This window comes from Lonchura striata, chromosome 1A (genome assembly GCF_050655825.1).
Source record: "Lonchura striata isolate lonStrDom1 chromosome 1A, ASM5065582v1, whole genome shotgun sequence".
Classification (NCBI taxonomy): Eukaryota; Metazoa; Chordata; class Aves; order Passeriformes; family Estrildidae; genus Lonchura; species Lonchura striata.
In genome coordinates this window covers 50,328,630-50,354,217 of record NC_140741.1, presented here as the reverse complement: position 1 = coordinate 50,354,217, position 25,588 = coordinate 50,328,630, and the positions used below count along the sequence as shown (strand labels likewise).

The 25,588-nt window shown below is 39.3% G+C and overlaps 2 protein-coding genes across 15 annotated transcripts in view; both read left to right on the top strand.

The window, feature by feature from the left end:
• OSBPL8 (oxysterol binding protein like 8) overlaps window positions 1–21,253 on the top strand; it is an 83,085-nt gene extending 61,832 nt beyond the window's left edge. For all 14 annotated transcript variants that reach the window (XM_021528139.3, XM_085568734.1, XM_021528140.3 and 11 more), the window contains 16 exons: window positions 1,725–1,809; window positions 2,883–3,054; window positions 6,171–6,405; window positions 7,776–7,960; window positions 8,635–8,716; window positions 9,414–9,512; window positions 9,958–10,054; window positions 10,396–10,494; window positions 11,229–11,326; window positions 12,008–12,097; window positions 12,679–12,815; window positions 13,142–13,327; window positions 15,625–15,712; window positions 16,150–16,252; window positions 16,809–16,914; window positions 17,144–21,253. In XM_021528139.3, coding sequence (XP_021383814.1) covers window positions 1,725–1,809; window positions 2,883–3,054; window positions 6,171–6,405; window positions 7,776–7,960; window positions 8,635–8,716; window positions 9,414–9,512; window positions 9,958–10,054; window positions 10,396–10,494; window positions 11,229–11,326; window positions 12,008–12,097; window positions 12,679–12,815; window positions 13,142–13,327; window positions 15,625–15,712; window positions 16,150–16,252; window positions 16,809–16,914; window positions 17,144–17,279 — 1,998 coding nt within the window. In that variant the 3' untranslated portion in view covers window positions 17,280–21,253. The remainder of the gene's footprint in view (window positions 1–1,724; window positions 1,810–2,882; window positions 3,055–6,170; window positions 6,406–7,775; window positions 7,961–8,634; window positions 8,717–9,413; window positions 9,513–9,957; window positions 10,055–10,395; window positions 10,495–11,228; window positions 11,327–12,007; window positions 12,098–12,678; window positions 12,816–13,141; window positions 13,328–15,624; window positions 15,713–16,149; window positions 16,253–16,808; window positions 16,915–17,143) is intronic.
• A 97-nt stretch (window positions 21,254–21,350) lies between these two features.
• BBS10 (Bardet-Biedl syndrome 10) lies at window positions 21,351–23,408 on the top strand. The gene is made up of 2 exons (XM_021528169.3): window positions 21,351–21,545; window positions 21,614–23,408. The coding sequence occupies exons 1-2, from the start codon at window positions 21,364–21,366 to the stop codon at window positions 23,379–23,381; spliced, it is 1,950 nt and encodes a 649-aa protein (XP_021383844.3). The 5' UTR covers window positions 21,351–21,363; the 3' UTR covers window positions 23,382–23,408.
• Window positions 23,409–25,588: the final 2,180 nt, after the last annotated feature.

Sequence of the window (25,588 nt, the reverse complement as noted above, 5' to 3'; positions counted from 1 at the left end):
TTATCAGTTTTTATTGTTGCCTTTGAAACAATGTTCATGGCATTTGAGTTTCATTGGCATGAATATTCTGTAAGAAGTAAACTTCAACATTTTTTAATCTAATGGAATTTTTAACTTGACCATTGGCTTGGACTAGTAGCGTCATTCCACCAGAAGCAGAGACAATCCAAATAAAGTCACCCAGCAAACTGAAATTAATGTGCCTCTTTTAGATATCACTAACTACTGGAAATTGGTTTTGAAACCATAATGGGTGATACCAAAGGAAAGTATCCAGTGCTGTTGGAACAGTAACCAGTTAGAGGAACTCAAGATCCATGAGCAGTTATATAAAATAAGTCAACTTACTTAAATACTTTGCTAAAAATTACTCGTATTGTTAAAACACTTAGGGAGTGTAACTTTCTTGCATTAAAAAAAAAAAAAAAAAGCAAAACCAGACACCAAAACCACACTTCATGAATTGTATTTGTTTGGTACAGATTAAGTTCTGTACCCGGAAGTGCCAACTCTATAAACCCAAGGGCAGATCTCATGAGCAGAAGTCTGCCCTTAGTCTGCCCCAGTGTCCTGTGACCCAAGAGTTCCAAGGCCTTCTCATGGCTGAGGCTTTTGCATGGTGCTGGCAGACCCCAGTGCCTCTCCCACCCTGGCCTGGTGCCATTGTTCCTCCTCAGGTGAAACTGGGCTTCCCACCTTTGAGGTGAGGAGTGCTCATGCATTGGTGTTGTCCCTCTTGATTCTTGGTACCGACTAACTCAGAATCCCAGTGTTGCTGCTTCACCAAAGACTTTTTGTAGGCACATCTTTCCTCTCTCAGCAGGAGACTGGGGTTTGGAATCTTGTTTCTAGCACCCAATTGCTGTTACTCTGTACTGACTCCTCAGGAGTTTCTGAACATCATTTACACTGGCACTATCTTGTCTGTATTGATATTTAAGTGCCACCAAGACTACTCCTTTACCTGCTTCTTGCCCTCAGAAACATCCTGGCTGTTTCATTTGCTTGCTTCTAAAACTACCTGCCTTTATCTGCTTTTGTTCAAAACTTCTGCTGGCTTTCCAGTTCCCTCTTCTAAGCCTTATATTGGCTTTCCATTAGGTTTATCTGGGGAAAATCAGTAAAGATCAAAATATGTTAAGTCATCAGTTAGGGAGGCTTAACCCAGCTTTCAGCAATAGCTTTAAGTATGTTTAATACAGCCCTCTTTGCCTATCAGTTGTCTTAAAGTTATCATAAACCTTTTTTGGAAGGGACTTCAAAATCGTTATTTAACAGTTTATTCCAAAATGAAGGTTGACAGCAATGGAAAAGTCTTTTGAATTTTTTATTTAAATGTGAAGTGTGAAAAACTTCATGGTAAATAGAAAGTAAAACTTTGGCCATGTCTGAATCACACATCAAACCAACACCCCTCCCAAAAAAAAACCAAAAAAACTGTACCCAAACACAAAAGCCCCCAACCAAACTAAATTTTTGTTTGAACCACAAAGACCATTCTTTTGAAAAGTGGGCTTGAATTGAGTCCGATGCTTAGAATGAAGTCTTTGAAGAAGAAACCCAGTGAAAGAGGGCTGTCCATCTTTCCATTCATGTCTTCATTAGATGTTGCTGAGTGACAGTAAATAGCCCTGCAGTGGTGTCAGCTTCTTACTACATTGAATGGTAAACTGTAAAACTGAATTAAAATATCTGATGCTCTATCTTGTTTTGTGTATTTCAAGGGTCCTAAAGGTGAAGCAGTTGGTGCTATAACTCTGCCATTGCCCAGCAGTTACTTGATAATCCGAGCTGCTTCAGAATCGGATGGTAAATAGATACTTCATTGATTTTCAGCAGTGAGAAAGATAGTTTCAATTGTCTTATCATGTCTGTTACAGCACTTTGATTGCAGTTGCATTCAGTTATGTTGGTACTAGTACTTCTTCATGGTTATTAAAGAATAATATTGATCTAAAGGAAAAATTACTGAACTCCTTGTAGTTGCCTTTTATAGACGAGGGGGAAATGGTTATCTGTGATTTAGCTATATTAATGTGCCTAAATAAATATCAAGTGCCTATGTAAAGTGCTAATATGAATGTATTCTTATTAAAGCATTTCTGTGTTAAGTGCAGCAGTTGCACAGAGTTCTAGTATTCAAAATGTCGTTTTGTAAACACCCTTCATGGGAAGATGGTGATCAGTGCAACTATCTTCTAAAGTTAAAATGTGAAAAAAAATTTAAGACCGTTGTGTAGCTGTTTCTAGCAGGTGCTTTTCATCTATTGGTTAATTAGGAGTACCCCTGCAGACTTTAACGATAGGGCTCTCTCTGCCTTCTGTATTGAGAAATGCATTAGATACATGGAAAAGAAGTAAGAAGGGGGAAAATACACAAATGTGGTCAGTTACTTTTTGCAAAAAAAAATTAGAATATCTGCTTTTGATATTTTGAAATGTTATTTATATGCTATCATTATAGCTCTTTTTCCTCACTGTTATCATATTACTTGCACAAATTTTGCCAAATGATGCAACTACTTAGTCTTCAAAACTAGAACAGGGCTGCAGGCAACTTTAGGGGCATTCTGCAGTCATGGTCTGGGTGGAACCACACTTGCATTAAGGAAGAAATGCTGGAATATGCTCTAAGAAAATCATGATTTACCTTGCTTGTCCTTCCCTGAAGCATCTCTTGTACTGAAGCGGGGTGGTTGTGAGATGTTTTTATGTCCCCACCACACCGTAAAATCCAATGCACGTGATGTGGAACAACTCTGATGTGTGTCTTCAAAGGCAATGCAAGCAGGCCCAAAGGGCTAATTTTTCCAGTTAGGAAACAGAAGGGTACAGTTCTGTTAAATCCTTACGTTTTAGTCTAATACTAAATTTGTCTTTAGGCAGGTGTTGGATGGATGCTTTGGAGCTGGCACTGAAATGTTCAAGTCTGCTTAAACGTACAATGATTAGGGAAGGCAAAGAACATGATTTGAACTCCTCAGCTGACAGTACTCATGTCTCTTTCTATGGTCTGCTCCGTGCTAACAACTTGCACAGTGGAGAAAACTTACCGTAAGTGAATTAATTACTGAACCTGATTGTTTTTGGGCAGAACCCTGTAGTGATAAATTTGCCACAGGGAGTCTAAGGCTGCTTTTTTTTTTGCTCCTGAGTTCTCTTTATATGCTTTATTTGCAGTGTGTTTTACACCCTGCACATAAAATTAAAAAATCTTTTTTTAAACAAAGTGTATCCAGGGGAAATTTGGCCGAAGGAACTTGGAGTATTGCATCAGTAAGTTTAATTACTTGGCTAAACTGTTCAAAATAGAAAAATGAAAATTTTAAGTTGGTGTCTTTTGTTAACTTCAGCAGAAAATCAGAAGCTCAGTACATGTGACAAAAGTCAGTAGACTGAATTTAAGTTGCTGTTATTTAGTTAAAGAAATGAATAATCCTTTATTTAAATGGTTTTATCATGAATCATCAGATAGATGAATAATAATTCTGTCACCTTATGATTAAATGCTTTAAAGTGAAAATTGTCTTATATCTGATATTTAATGTCTGAGAGCACTTGAGTTACTCCCCGATTATTAAATACTTTGAGCCAGGTTTTTGTGAGCATAAGCTTCACAGGTCCTACCAGGACACTACTCCAGCACTGGCTTCTCTCCCAACAGGTCTGCAGGTCCCAGCCAGGAGCCTGCTTCAGCACAGGTCTCCCATGGGTTACAGCCTCCTCTCAGGCATCCACCTCAGTAATTTTCCACCAATTCAATATACTTTTTGTGGAGATTTAGCTGTCCATTTGTCTTTTCTGGGTGGGCAGGAATTTTGTATTGCTGTTATGAGTATGCTGTCCCAGAGAGAGACCTGAACTGGGAGAAATGCATTTCTTTTTATGCAATGCATAGATGGTCTGAGAAAAGCACAAAAAAGGCAAATGCTTGCCTCCTGCAACAATTAAAGGCCCTATGCAGATGACCAAGCTTGGCTTAGCTGCAGCTTAGGGCCTTCTTTTCATTCATAGGAACAATATGACTGCTGTGTACAATTCAGCTGGAGATCTGTACTCTAGAATAGTAGTTTAATATCAACTACTGGCCAAGATTACAATCACAGCAATTAGCTACAGCTGTTAAGTCTAATTAAGACTAATGCCTTAATTAAGTACATCTTCTGGTATAGCATATTCTTGGAGTATTCAGTGTGCTTAACTGTCTAAGGAGCAAAACTGGCAGGTCTAGTTTTAATTGGGTGTCAGAAGAGGGAGAAGAAAGGTGAAAGCAATTTTAGCTTCAGCTGAGGGAGAGTTTTTTTAAGTAGGTTAATAGCAAGAGAAGGTCCAAGGAAAACACTGGACCAATACTTGTTGAAGATGGTCATCTGAAAAATAGAGGTGAAGAAAAAGCAAGCATGTTCACAGCTTTATTTATTTCTTTTTTTTTGCCTCAGTCACTAATATTAATAGTAGACTGGGCTGCCTGGGAGGCCTGTGAGTGCAGGATCAGTGATTTTTTTGCCATTTGTGGGCACTGAAATTGTAAGAGACCAGTTGGATCAACCAAATGTTTGTAAGTCTGTGTAGTCTGATATGATTCATCACAGAGTAGTGGAGGAGCTAGTGGATGTTATGACAGGATGCCTCTCAATTGTCTACCAAGGGTCTGGGCAGTCTGAGTAGGTCCCCACCAACTGGAAACTAACCAACAGTATTCAGATTTACAAGAAAGGCCTGAGGAAAGATCCAGGAATCCATAGACCTGTGAGTCTCACCTCAGTACATGGAAAAATTGTGGAGAAGATCATACTGTGTTCTGTTGAAAGACATTTAAAGAGCAATGAATCACCAGGCAGAGTCAGCATAGGGAAAGTCAAGTTTAGCTAATAAGATCTCTTTCATAAGATAAGATCAATTGCCTACTGGATGAAGGTAAAGCAATGGATATATTTTTTCTGGATTTTATAGGCTTTTGATATTGTCTTTCACAGGATCATTTTGCATAAATTATTCAACTGTGAGATGAGCAGGGTTACCATGTGCTGGTTGAAGAACTGGGTGATGGCAGGACTCAAAGGGGTGTGGTGAATGGGGCTACATCTGGCTGGTGACACCAGGGCTCAATCCTGGGCCTGTTCTGATCGTGTTCTTATCAGTGATCTGGATGTAGTAGTTGAATGCACTCTTAGCAAATTTGCTGACAGTACCAAACTGGGAGGTGCTGCTGACTCTCTTAAAGGATGAGAGGCTTTGCAGAGAGATCTGCATACATTAGAGAGTTGGAGAGTCATCAATGGCATGGAATTAAAGTCCAAATGCCTGATTCTGCACCTCGGGCAGGGTAATGCCTGGCACAAGAATGAATTGGCAGAGGAGTGGGTTGGGAGCAGCCCTGCCCTCATGGTGGCCCAAGGTGACTATTGGGTGTGAGGTGGGCACAGGGCCAGATGAGTGGCAGTGGAAAGGGGCTGGGGGATCTGTCTGACAGAGAGATCAACATGGGTCAGCAGTGAGCCCTGGCAGCCAAGAGGGCAAACACCATCCTGGAGTGCATCAAACAGACATTAACCTATCAAGCGAGGTGATTGTGCTGCTATATTCAACATCTCTGTGGCCTCACCTTGAGGGATGTGTGTAGCTCTGGGCCCCAAAATTTAGAAAGGTTATGAAGGTTCTTGACTATGTTCTGAGAAGGAGCAACAAATCTTGTTAAAGAGCTGGAAGGCGTGGCCTGTGAGGATGGACTGAGAACTTTCAGTTTGTCTAGTTTTGAAAAAAGGAGACTGAGATGCACTTAAGAGCTCTCTTACAGCTTTTTGAGGAGGTGAACTGGAAAGGGAGGTGTGAATTCTTCTCTCTGGCAGAGAAGCATGGGAATGGTTTAAAGTATCATCAGAAAGAGGTTTAGACTGGACATTAGGGAGCAATTTTTTTACTGAGCATATGGTCAGACATTGGAAGAGGCTTCCTAGAAGAGGTGCTTGATGTTCCAGGTTCATCAGTGTTATTTGACAGTTCAGTGAGAAAAGTGTATAATCCTACATGTTTTCAGCAAGGCTAGTTTGACACTGTTGCCACCTCAGACTTGATACTGGCAATTTTGGTGTGTATTTTATTAAAACCCTGGTTTGGAAACAATGAAGTTGTGTGAAGTTGAAGATTGATTTGGCCTTTGTTTTTAATAGGTTAAATGACAGTGAAATTGAAAGGCATCACTTCAAAGATCAAGATACATACTCTGATAAGTCTGATAAGGAGAATGACCATGACCACGAGGAATCTGATAACGATGGACTGGGGAAAAGTGAGGAAAGCGACAGTGACACATCGGAGCGACAGGATGATTCTTATGTCGATCCAGAACCAATTGATATCAAGGAAACTACTTACTTAGAACAGAGTCATGAAGAACTTGGGGAGGTAAAAGTGCTGTTGATGTACTGAGCAAGCAGCTTCTCCAAATAGTAAGCTGATAATTTAAGGGTCAGACTACACTTGAAAGCTGACTTGCAGGTTTGGCTTTCATATTTTCAGTAATAATGTACAGAAGAGGTTCTGTTCACCCATATTCTACTCTGCTTTGCCATTCTTGTGCTAATATATGAGATTTTAACAGAGATAATGAAATTACCTGGCATATTGCTTATATAGAAAGTACAGAAAGGGCCTCCTGCAGCAGAGGTTCATCATGACTATTTGTTCTTTTGTTGGTACTTCTGAGTTTTATTAATTTACTCCATTTTTTTCTTCAAGTAAAAATCTTCAAGTTGAGGGTTTGAATGCAACGTGACACTTCTTTTTTATTTTCCCTGCAAAAGAGAAGTTAAGCAGTTGTAGTCTGCAGAGTTTAGTGGAAGGCTTGCTGTGCTTCTGATGTCAGCTTGCATTCCAGTGATTCCCCAGAGCTGCTATTCCACTTCTGCAGGTTGTTTTATGTATTTGCCTATACAGGCAAATATGACAGGGATTTGTAAACCAAAAATCTTGGTAACAGCAATTGAAGCAAGTCTTTCCACAAATCTCCTCTTTCTCCTCAAGAGAAATGACTATGAGATTTTTTTTTTATATACTCATGGAACTTGAATACCTTATGCTTAAGTGCTTTCTAGTACCATGTCTAGACAAAGCTGTGTTTTAGGAAAAGCTGAGGAGTTTTAAGTGACAAATTTTTGAGTATGCATTTTAGAACTGTTCTGGAAAAAGGGATGCCTTTCCTTGCTTTTGCTACAACCATTGCTCTTGATTTCAGAAACTACATGGGATAATATCTCCCCTCTTCTTGGACAGAAAGGAACATGGAGTGTGGCTGCTGGTTTTGCTTAGTTACCCCTAAGTGGTCTATTTTCTTTAAGGAAAACCACTGATGCTACTGACTGATTCAATGCAGTGAAAAGCATAGATATGTCAGCTTTTATGGTTGGGAGAAGCTGGTAGAATGAACAGCCCTTTGGTCTTTCAATCCTGCATTTGAGAAGAGAGGGTAATACAGATGATACCTAGGAAAGAACTAAGGAAGGATATCTGAACAACATCCTACCTCAAAATTTTCTAGCCTAGAGATTATGAAAACAAATGCAGTTTTTAATGCTGAACGTATCATACTTCATTAAAGATGTATCATAAGTGTATTTATAGAAATTTGATCTAATTTCTACAGTTTCAACATCTCAGAATGGTTTCTTTTAAGTATCTATTTTACATTTGTACTGCAACCTTAGAATGTGTTGACCTTTCTTCTGGAGGATTGTTTGCTTTCTCCTTTCTATAAGCAGTTTTTTGGTTCATCCTAGGCAGGTGAGGCTGCTCAGACAGAAGAAGTGTCAGAAGAAAATAAAAGCTTGATCTGGACACTACTGAAGCAAGTCCGGCCAGGAATGGACTTGTCCAAGGTTGTACTGCCTACATTTATTTTAGAACCTCGCTCTTTCCTGGACAAGCTCTCTGATTACTACTATCATGCAGACTTTCTGTCTGAGTAAGTCTCTGGTTTGCGTTCATAATTTCATTTCATTTTTTAAAATTAAAATAGAGTAACAGTGTCAGATATTGCCATTTTCCAAAAGCTAATTGCCTTGAGAACTCATATGGTACATCTTGAAGTCTGGCCCCTCTTATAATTTAATAGCAGTCATGTTGCGGGCATTTCTGGTTTAGCTTCTGAAGACTGGTTGAAAGACTTCTGAAAATGAGTTAAATTTTTTTATCCAAGAAGCATACTTAAAATGAGACATAGTTAATTTTTTAATACAGTGTTAAGTTCTGTCCTGATTTATGGTTCCCAGCTCAAATAGAGCAAATAAATTAAAGACTGTAAATTGAAATATTATTCAGCTCAGAGCTCTGCATGTAAGTAGGCTGGTAGTAAAAAGAAGGATAAATGGAAGAACTTGAGTGAGGGTGGGACAGAATTTAATGTTACAAAGAACAGACTCAAATATGGAAATATAATTTCTGGCATTTTAGTTTGACTTCAAATTTCCAACAATTATTTGAGAACTTTAAATTTGGTGAGATCAGGCTTGAAGTTTAACTGTAGTGCAAATCACAGACCTGTTTTAGTCAGCTCAGATTCAAGATATGTCACAACAGGTGATAGCATGTTATAAATGATGCAATACTGGTACTTGATCTGTGTGTTCTCTTTCACAGAGCTGCTCTTGAAGAGAATGCTTATAACCGCATGAAAAAAGTAGTGAAATGGTATTTGTCAGGATTCTACAAAAAGCCAAAGGTATACTTTCACATATTATTTTGTCTTCAGTCACTGTGTCTAGTTTGAGGAATTAGGGATATGCTGGAGTAAGTTTTTCTTCTTGAATTTATATTTTAATGCATTTTTTAAAAAAACAAAGTTACGATTTAATTGTTTACATAAATACAACATGGAAATTTTTACTCCCTAGCCATGCTTAAAATAGTCTATATTCAATTGCATTTGTCCCTTGGAGTAGAAGTTGAATTAAATATTTTTTTATAAAGTCGAACCAGTTCTATATTTACCATTCTTCAGTGATAATAGTCTAAAATTAGAGGACTAATGTTTCTACCACTTCATTTAGCTTTGCACTAAATATTCTTCATAGTCACATTGTTGGGAAATATTATTGACAGAAAGTGCTTACAATCTAATTTCAGACAAAAGCTCTATAATAATTTTGCAAAAAAACCCACACAACAAACCTTACATTCTGTGTTTCCTTATGTGTAGAATAGTTTAGTGGATATACTGAATGTATGATAATTTCCTTAGAGTGAAGAGCAGACTAATTGAGCATAATATTCAAATGATGAAATCAAGTACCATGTACTTCAGCATATATATTATGACAGTTTTTTTTCCTGTGTGTCTGTCTTATCTTCAGTGATAGGCTGATAAAATGTTTTGTGACATGCACAGTATGGTTACTCTCTATTCAATTTCTTTTTAGGGACTAAAAAAGCCGTACAATCCTATACTTGGAGAGTTTTTCCGCTGCATGTGGATTCATCCAAGGACAAACAGCAAGACTTTCTATATTGCAGAACAGGTAGATGCAATAACTGGAAAAAATAATTTTAAGAAAAATAAATGTATTGTACATTTGTGCTAGTTAAATGCTATGGTAGCTTCAGAAAACGTACTGAAGTGTACGAGTAGTATCCTAAAACCTCTCCTGGTGAGCATAGTTTTCTTACAGTTGTCTCTTGTAAGTGTGCCTTCCTAAAGAGAGAGAGAGGGAGGAAGGTGTTTCCAGTATTTCAGTTCTTCTTCCCCTGGAACATGTCAAGTACTGATTTTCTTAGTTCTTGAAATTCAGTAGGTGATTGCTTGATCTTTATCTCTAAAGATTTTAGTCAAACTTCACATATATTAACTGCATTCTAATATGTGCAGCCTGAATTTTGCATTGTCATTATTATCTCAAAGTTTATACTATATTTACTATATTGCTTGTTTTTGTTTTTCTCAAATATGGGTTTTTTTTCCAACAGGTGTCACATCATCCTCCAATATCTGCCTTCTATGTTAGCAACCGCAAGGACGGTTTTTGCCTTAGTGGTAGCATTCTGGCCAAATCAAAATTCTATGGTAAATAATGGGTTTTTTTTTTGGTTGTATGTGTATTGAGGGATGCAAAATTCATCCATGTGAGCTGTATTTTGTGGATGAAAGAAGGCTGTTGGAAGGATGAGTGTTTTGGTTGTTTTATTGTCCTTTCCTTACAAAGGTTTTGCTACCATTCTTCAGAATTTTAATTTCTATTTTTGGAGTGTTTTAATTGGAGAAACTGTGTTTTAGTGGCTTCACTAGACAGGATAGGTTACAGTGTGAAATATACTGATGTTCTTAATTGTATTGCTTAGTTATTAGGGAGTGTTGACTGTTTTCTTGCAGGGTGAGAATCATGACTGTCTGACTTTGAATTTCAGGGAATTCATTATCTGCCATACTTGATGGAGAAGGACGGCTCACGTTTCTAAACAGGGGAGAAGACTATGTAATGACAATGCCATATGCCCATTGTAAAGGTAGCAGTTTTTTTCATTCTCTAGATGGAAAAGTTATGAGAAAAAAAGTTTGTTATTCTGAATAGTTAATTATTCTAAATAATGTGCTGTGTTGGATTCAAGCCTGTCATCTGGAGTAGTGTTCCGAACATTGGCAACATAGGTTGTTCTGGGCTTCCACATATTTTATCAGAAGAAAAATACATCTGTTGCCTAAGCCATGTTTTATTTTAACAGAGGAAAATATTTTTTTTCCATAACTAGTAAGAAATAGTAAAAGCATACATATATATATACTTATCTGTCAGTACATTACATTAATGTACTATTTGAGTTGCCTTTTATTAGAGCAGCAGCTTTGAGCTTTTCCACTGTTTTTGTCTTGTAAACATGAAAGGCAACAGTGTGATTTAATTATAAATCATAAACATTTGTCCTTAGTTTCACTATGGGAAATGGGTCAGTGCTTTGTAAAGTTTTCTGCAAGGTCAGTAATAGCACAAAATAGATTGCAGAATTGCTCATTTTTAAGCTGTAGCTTGCTCAGTATTGCCTACCCATATACTCCAGAACTCCCTTTCAGAATACACAGAATCATATAGGAAGGGTCATCGGAAAATACATTTTTTCCTCTGGCAAAAGTATGTTCTAGCAATTTTACCCAAGTAACTTAGGGGTTTTGTTTTGTTCAATTAAAACATTTGTTTTAGCTGGGGGTTTTTGTTTTGTTTTTTTGGGTTTTTTTTCTCTTGTAGGAATTCTTTATGGAACAATGACCTTAGAGCTTGGAGGAATAGTCAACATCACCTGTGAGAAAACTGGCTATAGTGCAACAATTGAATTCAAACTCAAGGTTAGTGAATAGTGTGAGTACGCACAAGAAGGAGAATGAGCATAATGTCCATTCATATAAACTAAACCAAGGTTTCTGAACTACTTCTAGATGGCTTCTGAAAAATACATTTGCCATCCTTGAGGCAGAAACTGATGAAAAACCAGTTTTCAAGAAGTGTGCATTTAGAGAGAGAAATTGTATTCAGTTGAAATTATAGGGAAACATTAAAGTTGGGAAGCTGAGTTAACTGAAAATTTGCTTTGTCAGTCCACAGGATACATGTGGAGCCTGTCAAAAGGCCAATGAAAATCCCTGGCAATTGTTGTTGTTGTTTCTACAGCAACAATAAAAGATAATCTCTAGTAACAAATGGTCCTTGGCGAAGCTGTGAAATTAGTGTACCAAATTACTGTGTCCTTTGGGATATTGTGGCACTGTTTTCTGCATTATTTTCTGTTTTCTTTCCACATCTGTTAGACAATACTTCTACCCAGAAAATATTTTAAGAAGAAGGAAAGGAGAAACTACTTACTCTGGTTTTAGACTTCTTTAAGATGAATAAGAAGATACAATATTAAAGATATCAGGGCTGTTTACAGCACATTTCATAAATTCACATTTTTCCTTAAGACTAAACATATAAACAGAAATAATATGTTATTAAAATAAAGCATGAAACCATTTGTTTTTCTTTTGCAGCCTTTTTTGGGTAACAATGACAGTGTTAACCAAATATCAGGGAGGATTAAGCTTGGCAAAGAAGTTTTGGCTTTTTTAGAGGGTCACTGGGTAAGTAGTGAGTGATGCTCTTTTATAAATTCTGGCTGATAGTTGAGACAGGTGAAAATAGCACTTAAATGCAAAAAAGACTCATGTTTTAAAAAAAGTGAAGTACTGCTTTTGCAGAAAGTATTCCAGAAAGTATAGACTCAATATTGTTCTATTTCCAGTTCTTAAAAGGTGGAAAAGTTAAGTAATTTATGAAGAAAATTAAATGTTGCTTCACAATGAATCTTGTTAAATGTTTTAGTATATACATTAGTACTATGAAGTACTATGAAGAGTATTTATGGCACCAGCATGAAGTATTTAAGGTTGTTTCAGTTCTGTTGAGGTGACATGGCATCACTCATTTTTGTATGTGGTAATGATTCCATTGCATCTCTGTTTCAAGCTAGAACCTAGCACAGAGGGTGGAAATTGAATTTTAAAGTTAACATATCTATTTATTCTTAACTGCATGCATTCTAAATAAAATAAATTCTTATTACAACAAAAAAAAGGCTCATTCCTTGCTTTTTTTTTTTTTTTTGTTATTTTGACACTCTTTGAGATAATTACAATTGAGAAACCAATCATATCTGTTACAGGACAGTGAAGTTATTATTAGTGACAAGAAGACAGGTGTTTCAGAGACATTCTGGAACCCAACATCTGATATAAAGCAGCGTAGATTACACAGATACACTGTGAAGCTTGAAGAGCAAGATGACTTTGAGTCAGAGAAGTAAGTTCACGTTAGAACCATGTATTTTTTTGCCAAAATAAAACTCATAATCTTCTCCAAAACAGAAGCAAATTATCGTTACTTTCCCGTATTTGATGATAATAGCCTTTCATAGTAAGAGAAAGTAACACTGTTAAGATCATTATTTATATACCTTACAATCAGGGAAATTTTGATAGAAATGTAGATAAAACATCTATTAAAATGGTAATATTCTCTGCGGAGGGTGGTCCATTTACTTAGCCTATAATTGTGGAAATAGTTTGAAGTTATTTCTGTCAACTGGATTGTGACTCTGATGATTCTGTATATTGTTCATTTGTCAGGCTATGGCAACAAGTGACAAAAGCAATAATTAATAAAGACCAAACAGAAGCTACTCAGGAGAAATATATTCTGGAAGAAGCTCAGAGAAAGAGTGCCAAAGAGAGGAAACTTAAGGATGAAGAATGGACATGCAAGCTGTTCGATCAGGATTCAGTCACAGGAGAATGGCACTATAAATATGCTGAGTGAGTCCTGGAGTGCTTGGTAATGTTGCTGAACCTCTTCTTGTGGTTTCAGCAGTAAAAGAACTGATACATATAGCTTATTTATGTATAACAACATAGCTCTGCTATGTTCTAGATTTTTTGGGGCATGGCAGCTTGGGGTGCGTTGTCCTCCCTTTTTCCCCCCCTAGACTGACCAGAACATCTACACAGGTTTTCCCAAATTGGAAAATGTGGTACATATGGGTATAGCAGCTGTAAATCAGAAAATTTAGTGTCTGAAAATCAGAGAAGCCTGTGCAATAGTTGGATTGAGCCATTTAATTTGTTATATATTAGAATAACTCTGAGAATAGCAGCTTTACAGCAGCAGTTAATGCTGGGACCAGGTGGCTCTGCCTGGCTGTCAAATCTGTCCTGCACATGAGTGTTTATAAACGTCTTTGTGTGATGTTCTGGGTCAGAAGCTGAAGATGTAGATGTCTCCCTGACTGCTGGAAAGATGCATTCTGTGTCCTCACCAATGTTGCAAAAGTCACCTTGAAGCTTATCCCTCTACTAGTGATGGTTTTCACAGAGCACCCATGTTCTGCTGACTTTTTTTCAGCATCCAGCATGCTTCTGTATCGTAGGGATTGTAAAAGTAAAATAGCCAACGATGATACACACAAAGTCAAGTAACTTTGAATCCATGGATGCTGGAAGCATATTCCCATGGCTAAACCTGGGAGGCCTTTACCTTTCTGTACAAGAATGGTGATACTGAGGTCACAACCTAAATGTATGTACAGGGAAGAATACAAGAATCCTGAGTACACATCTCCAGCAAATTTGCAATTTGGAGGTTCCATGGAACCAAACAAGCAATCCGTGTATTTAACAACTCTCAGTAAATTCATTTTCCATTAATTTCATTGGTTTCTTACTAAGTTTGTGCAGACTTTTACAACTGAGAACATTGTGCAGCAGAGAAATTCCCCAACTCAGTGAAGCACCCTCTCTTGGTTTTAATCTGCTAGCACTATTGATGCCTCTTCCTGTTGGTAGAGTTGTGAACAGTCCAGCTGAATGGACTGCCCATACTCTTGAAACCTGTGCAAAACTATTAGGAAGAGAACTGTACTTTAAATCTGTTAGACTTTAAGACCTATTTTGTTAATCTGCGTTATTCCTGATATCCTTGAGGCCTTGTGGTTCAAGGATGTGCCACAGAAATTTTACTATGTACCAGAAAGCACTCTGCACTGCCAGCATGCCCTGGAAAAAGCCTGTCTCTCCTTTTCAAGCATATAATGCTCACCACCTGGTCCATGTAGAGAGCATTCTTCTACACTTAGTGTGAAAGATGTGTTCAGTGAGCTGGAGCATTTGTTAAGGTATCTGGATTATGGATTTAAGCATCTGGATTACAAATAGAGAAGAGAGCAATGCCCAGTTCTTAACCCAGTTACCTCAGATGACATTTAATTCAAGTCAGGTTAAGCTAAGATGTAGATGCAGGTCTGTGTTCACAACATCTGAAACAGCTACAACTATTTAAAAGGCGTACAGAAGGGCATGAAAGGAAATCCATGCTTAATGTACTCTTGCTAAAACTCTGCAGGACATCCTTCCTGTAGCTCACTTGCAGTTTCTGTCCTGAAACTCTGTAATAAGTGGTGACATCAGTATTTTCCTTTGTTTGCTTGTTGTTCTCCAGTGAGTAGGTTTTTTTTTTTTTAATTCTATATCAGACTGTACTTGGAAAAGCACCCTTAAAAAAATCAGAACAAGAAAACTGTGCATAGCTTGTTAGTGTCTCATAAAACCAGTCCTGATTGCCATTAGATGTTTTTGGATGAAAGCAGGTTTGAGGTAACTGATTTTAAAACTCTCCTTCATAGGCATCTTTTAAAAGGAAAAAAGAAAACTCAACAAAAAAGCAGTCTAAATATTTTTAAATTCCCCAGACTTCCATGTAGATTTAAAATAACAACTGTATCTAAAGCAGGAAATCATTCATGTTTACAAATAAATATGACTGGCAAAAAAAAATCATAATGGTATTGATGGTCAATATAATAGTTTGTACTCCTATCAGATAGTTGGGGGTTTGATCTGGACATGAAGTTCATTTTTTAGCTCTCTTGGTGCTGCAGGTTAAGAGTGGACCATAAGTAGAAGATAAGATCATGATGCCATATCTAATTTCTGTATAGGGAGAGTTTTAGCCTCTTCATTATACTTTAGCCTCTTCTTTCTACTCAGAAACTAAGTAGTAGCAAGGAAATATTTCTTATTTAAATTGCTGTAATGTTAATATTATTTCATTTGTCTAGTACCAGACCATGGGACCCTTTGAATGATATGATCCAGTTTGAAAAAGATGGCACAATCCAGACAAAAGTTCGACATCGGACACCAATGGTATGTTCCAGTTCTGACAGCACATGCGAGATCCAGGAACTTGTATATATTATACATTATGTGTGTAAAGATCATTAGAGCATTGGGATTGATGGGAAATGCTGTTGTCCTACAAAAATGTTGTTTACACAGTACATAAAAGTCTTTCACTTCTGTGTTGCATCCTAAGTGGTAGAAATTGCTTGATTGGATAGGAATATAAAATACACCAACTTGAGCTCAGCAGTTTGTGTATTTTCCCTTAAATGGGAAGATGCACAAAATTCAGTTCATTCATTCAGTTCATTCAGCTCAAAATTCATTTGATGCACTAATACATCAAAAATTTTAACTTGGACTTCTCTTAGGTATTGCACTTTCAATTGCTATTGTTGGAATGTGCTGCTTTCCTACAGTTCTGGTTTCCTGGAAATAATATATAAATTTATCAATTTTAGGTTACTGTACCAAAAATCAAACGAAAGCCATCCAGTCTGAAGAAAGGAGAGTGTGGTTTCTCATCCCCAGAGCCTGATAACCAGGATTCCTCTGGGAGTGAAGGTACCAAAAGATTCATTTACTTACAGAAATAATAAATTTGACAACTGAAGAGTTCAGTGTCACGCATACTCTTCTTATCACAATGTTTTTACAATGCTTTAGTTCTATCCGATGTGAAGCACGTTCTGTAAAACAAAGGAGCACAATGGCTCATGTTTTTAATTGCAAATTTTCCTGTCTTTCTAAATGCAGTGTAGGTAGGCTTAAGTGTTGCACATACTTAATATCTAGGGAAAAATAATGGTGTTCATAAACTGTTTTCTTTCTTAAGAGGTTAATTGCTTTAATTTGTGGATTAGTATGTGGCTAGAGGGTAGATTTTTGTTGTTGATAATGTTTGCAGAAGCTAAACAATATGGTGGTGTTTAAAAGGTATTCCGAGCACTTAAGTTGCTGTCCTGTGGTATAGGTGACTCTGAAATAAAGTTTTCAATAGAAGCTAGTTAGAAAATTTTCTCCTCGTTTTTACTACAGGTTTAGTTTGTCATTTGTACTTTGTTCCTTTTATGGCAGCAGTCACTTCAGTCAATTACACCTGGCTTTTGTATCCTTCTAGCACAACTTATGAAGCATAATACAAGAATAAGGAAAAAAGGGGCAGACCTTGGTGAACTACAGAGTGCTGTTGAGTCTATAAAGAAAACGCAGGAAGACATTAAGAGGTAGTACTGATTAAAATGCTTTAAAATGGTTTAGAGAATAGTAATCTCATAGGAATTTTTTTTCCCTTACAGGTTGGTATGTACCTTTATTCTTCTCAAATATTGATTGCACATTTGATGTTTCATAGTTTTTCTCTCAAGCTGCCTTTTTCTCTAAAGGAGCCTTAACATAGTAGAAAATGTCAGATTGTCTAGTCTGTAATTTATGATATTGTTTTCTGCCTTACAGGGAGATCATGGCACTACGAAATAGAGTCACTTCCAATTCATCACCCTGGGACTACCATTCCTTGCAGTTTAAGCACTATGTCTTCATTGTACTCATGGTTCTGCTACAGCTTATCATTAATGTCTTGTTCAAATAAGAAGTGTGAACAAGGGCCTTCTTGACCTGGAATGATCAAACTGGGGACCATATTTTAAGCTGGACTTTAAATGATGCAATATTATGTAAAAGAACTGTGTAGCAACAACTTAGAGAACTTTGCCTCAGCATTCATGGTTCCGAATCATACTTGTGTCTACCCAGTTGCAGTAAGAATTGTGTAAGTGCCAGTACACTCTTGCTCCTGGTGTGTGCCTCCGTCTTGCAGTCATATGACATCAGCCTTGTGTTTATGTTGCGTCACACTGATGAATCTTCACCACAGAATAGATCAAGTTAAACTCTGAGGTCAGACCATGTAGGTAGGATGCAATTCCTATTATGGTAGAATGATAAACAGACATACTTCATTACATATAAACTTACCATTTTTGTAACAAAAACTTCTGAAGTAGCCAACAGCTTTTGTAAATGGCATTGAGTGTTTGGAAGTAATGTTTAAGGTCAAACAAATACATTATTATATGAAAAATTGTGAGTGTTAGGAAATGGCAAGTAAAAAGCTAAAGTCTTTTGGAAATCTGCAATATAATGTCCTTGGTTGGTTTTGGAAGTATGAGGTTTTTATCCTGAATTACTGTAGGCTTTTAAGCCAGCTGTTTTATAGTTTTAAGACTTCAGATTCATCTTAAAAACATTCCCACATCTACTGTACAGAGCACATTTTTAACAGTACAGCAGCAAGGGAGGTACTGTTTTGGTCTACTCGCTCATGAATTGCAAATGTCAAGGATTTCTGGTATGTTTGTAAGTCTTGAAAAATCTACCACTTTGGATTTACATTTGTGTATGTTTGGATTTACATTTGTGTATGTCATGGCACGGTAAACAGATGGACTGCTGATTCCAGAACTCATTTTTGAAACAAAATGTCAAGGGGTGTGCTTAGTGTGTAGCTTAAGTTGAATCTCCAAAAGGCAGTGTAGAATAGGACTCAGACACTGTCATAAGTAGACCTGCAAATGAAAATGTGTGTGTGTTTACACAGGGAAAGCTCAGAAATTGTGTGATGGCTATCACCACATATCTCAGAACAAGAGGAAAATCCAAGTGTTCGAAATCCCTCTGAACTGCAAGTATATACTACCTACCAGAATACATAGATGCACCTTCTTATTATGCTGTAGCCATACAAATTCACGCAAAGCTTAAGTTTAAATTCAAAACTAGGGTTTCTGACATTTTTTATTTGAATAAATATATGCATGTATAGATTTTGTAAAATTCCAGCAAAAAATGTAGTGCTGGTATTTATCTGGTAAGTTCCCTGTGCCAGTCAAGCATACCACTGTAAAAAGGGGCTGTAGGAATGAAAAAGTATTTTCAGTACCCCAGGTGAGACAATAGGAGGATGAGTGGCACAATGTGAAAGACAGCCAAATTTTTTTTCAGAGGATCCTCTCAGGAATCAAATTCATCCTGGGCAGTGGAACAGTTTGAAAGTCATGTTTGGCTTTTTGCCATGGCCAGGTTATGCCTCTGCCTTGGGCAGCCTGCCTGACTCTCCAGGTGATCTGCCTTTCGGTTCTGCATCAGTCTCACTACTATCTAGTAAAAACCGTTTACTGCTTACTCGTTTATCTGTCCAGCTTATATATTTCCATGGCTGACACTCTCACACACCTCCCCTTCTCTTTTACCTTTCCTCTTCCATGGGCCTCAGCTGTGTAAAAGTCTATTGTGTAAGCAGTGAGCTTCAGTGTATTTCGTACAGCTTCACATTAGCATGGTTTGGTCTTGAATAATTTTTCTGGAACGTGTTACGTTAACCAGATCTTGTAGCCATGGGCAAGACCAAACCTGGTTGGATCTATTAAATCTACAGCTGATGGGGTAAAATACGTGAACATTTAAAGTTCCTTCATAAACAAAATAATTACAAATGCCTCAGTCTCTAAATGGAAACTGTTGTTACCCATTTATGAAATGGCATTAAGAAAGCAGAGTATTACAGGATTCTTAGCCTGGAATTTGTCTTTCATTATTGCATTCAGATATCAAGGCTTCACCTGTTTAAGATCCATTACAAGCCTTTAAACATACTCTGAACGTGAGAATAATACAATGAGTGAGATTTGGGCAATAACTTCAATCCCCTAAAATAAATACTCTGCTAAATTTGTGGTGCTGAAACTCGAGTGATAGTTTCAAGCTTTTATCTTCCTTGTAAATAGGAATGTCCTTCTGCCTTTTCATGCTGATTTTTTCAATCACTTCTATTCAAGAGCAGTGAATAACACAGCCTGCATGCATTTTTACATGGCCCACGTGGTAGTGACTGGATTTGACCCAGCCAGCTGGCTGGCTGGCAGCTTGGTGTTGATCAATGTCAGACTAAAAAGATACTCCATTGCTGAAATTCATGCTTAGCTCAAGATGAGTGAAAGACTTGAACAGGGCAAAATGAAATCTTTATGTTTATTTATCTTTTCAGCTTATTTTTTAGAGTTGAATTCTGTTGAGAAAGTGGTTTTAGTGATGATCTGGAAAGGTAAAGGATATCTGATGAAACTTCTTGAAAAGTAAAATTGCAGACTTCTGTGAGACTTTATGATTAGATAAATTCTGAAAAGTGAAAATCTAGTAATTCTTATTTTGCTGGATTTTGTATGTTCCCTCATTTTAATAGAACAAAGAAACTTCTTCCCTAATTTTTACTGTACAGTTGGTCACTGACATGTATGGATCCTTTTCTTTAGTGTGTTACCATTATCTTCTTTAGCCAGATGCAGAGATCTTGACTACTACCTGCTTAAGACTGAGCTCTGCACATGTATCAAAATTGATTGTACAGTTTTCAGATGCTTGAGGGCTGTGGCCTTCTAGTTTTTAAAGTTTATAACAGCACTTGTTTTCACATTTGATTTCCAAATCCTGTTTTGTTTGGGTTTTTTTCCTTGTACAGGAAATATCTGCAGAATTTGCCATGTGGTTTTGTTGGGTTGGTTTGTTTGTTTTCAGATGTACTCTATGCCTTTAATTTGCCATTTAGGTACAGGTTGCCTAACTGGGTACAGATAACCTAAGCTAAGAAAAAGTAAAAATGCCATGTGAAATGCAACAAGTATCATTTTCAGTAGATGATGTTTCTTGAATTTCATGTGTTGATTACTTTTAAATAATTGATATTATTTGATGAAGGTGTATAGTCCGGTTTTCATGTTCTTCTTACCACTTGTGAACTCTCACAAATGATTTGCAAGGTTGTCTTGTAAAATGTAATGGTTGTGGTTTCTTATTTTTTGTTTGTTTGCTGCCCTTCTGTGCCTTTGGCAATTTTTTTCTTCCTACATTCATGTTTATGAAAACAACTTGTAATTCAGTGTTTCTTAAAGGCTTTTATTTTTAGCTATTACCATTGTTTGTGTAAATAATGTGTAACAAAAATTCTGTACATCTCTAAGTTTTAATTATTTTTTATTTCAGGACTACCCACAAATCACAGAAAATTTAGCAGATATTCAAGTATTGTAAACAGTGCCTTCTTGATGAGTTTCTATGCCGTTCAGAGACGTGTAAAGATTTGTCAAATTTGTGCCATATATAATATCAGATCTTTTGTGAGGGCTCTTGTGTTTGAGAACTGATGTTCCTGCTTAGTCAGTCTCTGGGGGAAAAAATCGGCTCTTAAAACATTACACTGTTACTTCTTTCTGCCTGGTGAGCCGAAAGTGGAGGATTTTGGATGTTTACAGTGAAGCTGCACTACTTTGTGGTAATACAGAAATAGCTTCAACGATATAACGTCGGGGTGAGATTATTTGGGCTTTTTCTCCTTAACTTTTTCTCCTGTATGCCCCACCCCGGCCTTTCGCTCTGCCAAGCGGGAAAATTAGCCCTCAGGACACAGCGCCCGCTTCCCCGTCCCGCGTGTCCCTGTCCGACACCGAGCTCACGCTTTGGGTGAGGGACCCGAACTGTTACGGCCCGCCTCCAATAAAGATGTGTCGCAGCTCCGCGTCCCTGGCTCTGTCCGCCGCTCCTCGGTCTGTCCCGCTCCCCTCCGCCGCGGCGCGGGCGCGGCCGTGACGCCGGGCGGAAGGGGCGGGCCGGGCGCGGCGGCGATGGCGGCGGCGGGGCCGGAGCCGCCGTGGCAGGAGGCGGCGGCGCTGGCGGGCGCGGTGCGCGGCGCGCTGGGGCCGCGGGGCGGGCGGGCGCTGCTGCTGCGGCCCGCGGGCGAGGCGCTGCCGACGCGGGACGGGCGGCGGCTGCTGGAGGCGCTGAGCGTGGAGCCGCCCGCGGCCAGGTACCGCGGCGGGGGGGCCGGGCGGGGCCGGCGGGGGCGGCTCCCTAACGCCGGCCGTGTCCCCGCAGGCTGATGGCGGCCCGCGCCTGCAGCCACCGCGCCGCGACGGGGGACGGCGCCAAGAGCTTCGCCGTGCTGCTGGCGGCCGTGCTGGGCGGGCTGCAGGCGGCGGGCGCCGGGCTGCGGCGGGCGCTGCGGGACTTCGAGACGCAGGTGCTGGAGCGAGCGGCGGCGCGGGGGCTGCGGCGGCACCTGCGGCCGGCGCCGCCCGGGTCGCTGGAGCCGCTGCTGGAGCCGCTGCTGGAGCCGTACCTGGCCGGCCGGCTGGGCCCCGGCGAGCGGCGGCGCCTGGCGCGGCTCGGCGCCGACATGTGCCGCCGCTGCGCCCCGGCCGCCGCCGCGCTCCCGCGGGTGCTGCGGCTGCTCGGCCGGCGCTTCGCCGAGCTGCACGCCGCCGTGCCCGGCCTGCCCCTGGCGAGCTCCAGGCTCCTGCCCGGCATCATCCTCCGCAGGGACTTCGCTGCCTACTGCCCGACGGACGGGGAGCTGCGGGCCCTGCTCGTCACCGAGCCCCTGCGGCCCGCCCTGACGGCCCCCGGTGTCGAGTTCGTTGTAGACTCCGAAAGTCAGTATCGGGCTTCCCAGCGCTGGATCGCTAGGAGGACAGAAGCCTTAATGAAACGCTTGCAGAGGAACAACGTTAAGCTGTTACTGTCGAGCGTGAAGCAAGAAGAAGTAGTTATCTACTATGCCAAATTACATGGTGTGTCTGTGGTAGAGTACTTATCGTCGGAAGAAATGGCCCTAATCAGTGAAATCACTGGTGTCTCCCCGTGCACACCTGTTGGTGATAACATGGACAGAGAAATAACCGAAACTGCAGTGGTAACGTTTTGCCAGCCCTTGCTGCTCGACTCCAAGAGATGTGTCCACATTGGCTTCGCCAGTGTGTGTGCCTTCCAGCCCCACTGCCTGGTCCTGTGTGGGCCAGTCGATGGGGTTAATGAGCAACATGCTGCTGCTTTGCAAGAGGCGTTCACAATGCTGCAGCAGCTGTTCAAAACAGTTGATCAGAGGGAGGGTTGGAAAGCGGAAGGTGAAAGCCAGAGCAGAGCCTCAGATGTTTGCACTTGGCATTCTTCAGCTACTCAGAAACAACTGGTAATAGAAAATACTTGTAATACTAACCAGGTTTCTGAATGTCAGCTGAAAGCAGTTAGTGATGAAACAGAGGGGAAAAAATTTGACCCTGATAAAAGTGATCTGCTGGTTCACAGTCAAAAGAAGCACAGCATTCCTGTGTTAGTGGCACGTAACAGTGATACAGTCACTGCATGTGAGTGCCTGGATGTTGGCAAAGGTCTAGAGAAAACTTGTTGCCATATAGTTCCATTTAAACAGGAGGAGAGTTGTGCAGGTATTGCACAGGATTACTCCAACTGCCTCATAGAAGCAGGATCAGTTTTGCCAGTAGGAGGTTACTTTGAAATCCTGTTACATTATTATATTCAGGATTATGCAAAACAGTGTCACCATTCAGAGGTAACCATTGTATCTAATGTGGTTGCTGATGCTTTGCTAAGTATTCCCAAGGCCTTGTATGGGACAGCAAAACGAGATGGCTTTACCAAATTCTATCTTGAAGCCATTAATTTACTCCGAAAAAATCAGCCACTGCCTGTAAACAATGAAGGCTTAGAGTCAGTGTATTGCAAATACCAGTTAGTTATTTCAGTTCTTCATTGTGTTACTGAGCTTCTCTCCATAGACTTAGTAATTGGTATTAGGCGGCCGCTCCAAAAAACTGAGGATCATGACTCAGAAGATGACACTTGAAATTATTAATAAAGAACGATTTTTATATGTGTTGTTTCCTTGTGTCTTCTTGTCAAATGGACACCCTCAAAAGTCCGTGCTAGAGACTAAAAGATGCTTCTCTTAGAAGATAAAGGCTAACCAGCTGAGACTGTGGAAAACGGGGTTGTGAACAATATGAGCTTGACATTTTGAGTGTGAAGAAGTGTAGCCAGTTTCCACTGCAGAAGATGTGTAGTGCAGTCTCCATCCACATGCTGAGGATCCTGTGTACGTTCAAGCCAAGATGGTCTGCTTTGCCTCTTTTGGTGGCAAAAGATGTAATTTGATGTAATTTGTTTTCTTGGCATGTTAAAAGTTGCCAGTATGACATGAGCCACTGAACTCTCAAGTTACAAACCAAGGGGTGGAGTTTATAGTCTTCATAGTTAGCCAAATTAAATGTTTTTTTTTTTAAATAAAAATATTTTGTATACATCATGATTTTGACCATAAAGGGAAAAATATAACTTGTTAGCCTATTAAGCACTGGGGCAGGCAGGCATTCTGTGGTGTATGCCAATGAAGAATTTTCTTATAGGAGATGAAGCATGTTTATCTTCCATTGAGTCATTTCAGTTGAACTAGAAGAGGTAAGAATAATTGCATACCATAACTTCATGGCAGATTCTCTGGAAAATTAGTTTATATGACATTGCTTAGTACTCTTAATTTTAATTACAGTGGTTTGCGTTGTGGTCCTGGTATAAAAGGCTGTGTACTTATGGGAGAAGTTTACCCAGGCACTAGAGCAGTTCTGTTAGAAAACCGTGAGACAATTCAGTCTTTATCATTAGGAATTTTATTCTGGGTTTGTTTTTTAGTTGGTTCTGTTTTTCCCTAATTCTTTTTTCCCCCAGAATTTTCACTGTAATATTTGCTTTAAACCCAAAAGCACCTGCATGTGTACCTCCCTTTCTGCTGGGTCCTAAAAACTACAGGTTTGATGTGGGAGGTTTTTGAGTAACTTGACTGGCTGCAGCTGATAATGGTATCAAATTGGTTCTCTGTGCACTTCCCAGTGTTGCATAATACTGACAGTAATGGCTTTTTAAAATTTTTTTAATCTACCATTAAATATAATTTAGTGGCGCTGTTTAAAACCATAGGCATAAATCATATTTACCTGCTATACCTGAGATGATTACAACTAGAAAAGAGACTTTTTTTTTCCCCTCCATTAATTTAGGCTTTTCCTTTCTCATTTCTTCAGAAGTCTCAAACTACCAAAGATCTTTCAGGTGTTTAGTCAGCAATGCTTCTTTTGACTGCAACTTTCCATTGACATTTTACATATATTTATGGCAATATATAACATGGTAATAATTTTTTTCCTGATAAATACAGTCTTAAAGACATCTGCAGATGAATAATAGTGAAACTCAGGGCTCACTAGAGTGATTTCTTTACTAAAGAACTAAGGACAGTAATTCTTTTTGTTAGAATCTTTTGGCAGGTGCGGGGGTGGCGGAGAATTAAAGAGGGAGGAAAGAGAATCCCATTCTTGTTGCTGCCATGTGCTCTTGGAAGCTGCTTAATATGACAGGTCTAGTATGAGCCAAGACAAATCGCCCTTGTGGAAGGTTTTGGAGCTGCCTGCCCTGTTCTGCCTGGGCGGCGTCGGGAGCTCCCACCAGCCCTGGCACTATAGCAGCCACTTGGGTCTGCATTTTACTGCTGATGAGACAGTTTTGCTCTTGCACAAGTTTCTGCAATACTCTCTTCAAACCACTGACCAATTTACTGGCCAGAGAGGAGTGATTTGCTCTGTGGTAGTCTTAACAACTGTGGCGTAGAACATGTGAAGCCTGGCAGCAGCAGGAGTTCTCTGCAGAAGCAGCTTTTGTGTTCCAAATCAAGGTGCTGTCTAAATAAAGAGAGTTTTGTGCCATTTCACATTGCTTTATACCATTTGCACATCTGGTTACTTTCAGATTTACTGTAGTTTCTTTGAAAGGTTAAAAATATTTTGTTACATTAACAGCTTTCTGGTCATTTGATTTAAATTGTGTCATTCTTACTGGGAAGAAGAAAGTCCAGAAATTTTATCATATATAGAACTTTTACTTTTGCATGCCAGAGATATAAAGGAGAATTTAAAAATGACAGTTATATAAAACTTTTTTCTGACCTGTTTTCGGTGAAACCTCTTGAGTCGGAAGATTCATCAAGGCAGGAACTATATTTCT

What these genes read in the sequence shown, in the direction of transcription:
- BBS10 (XM_021528169.3), top strand. Translation starts at nt 21,364, where the DNA reads ATGGCGGCGGCGGGGCCGGAGCCGCCGTGGCAGGAGGCGGCGGCGCTG. An exon ending in GTGGAGCCGCCCGCGGCCAG is followed by an intron (nt 21,546 to 21,613) that starts GTACCGCGGCGG and finishes GTGTCCCCGCAG; the next exon opens with GCTGATGGCGGCCCGCGCCT.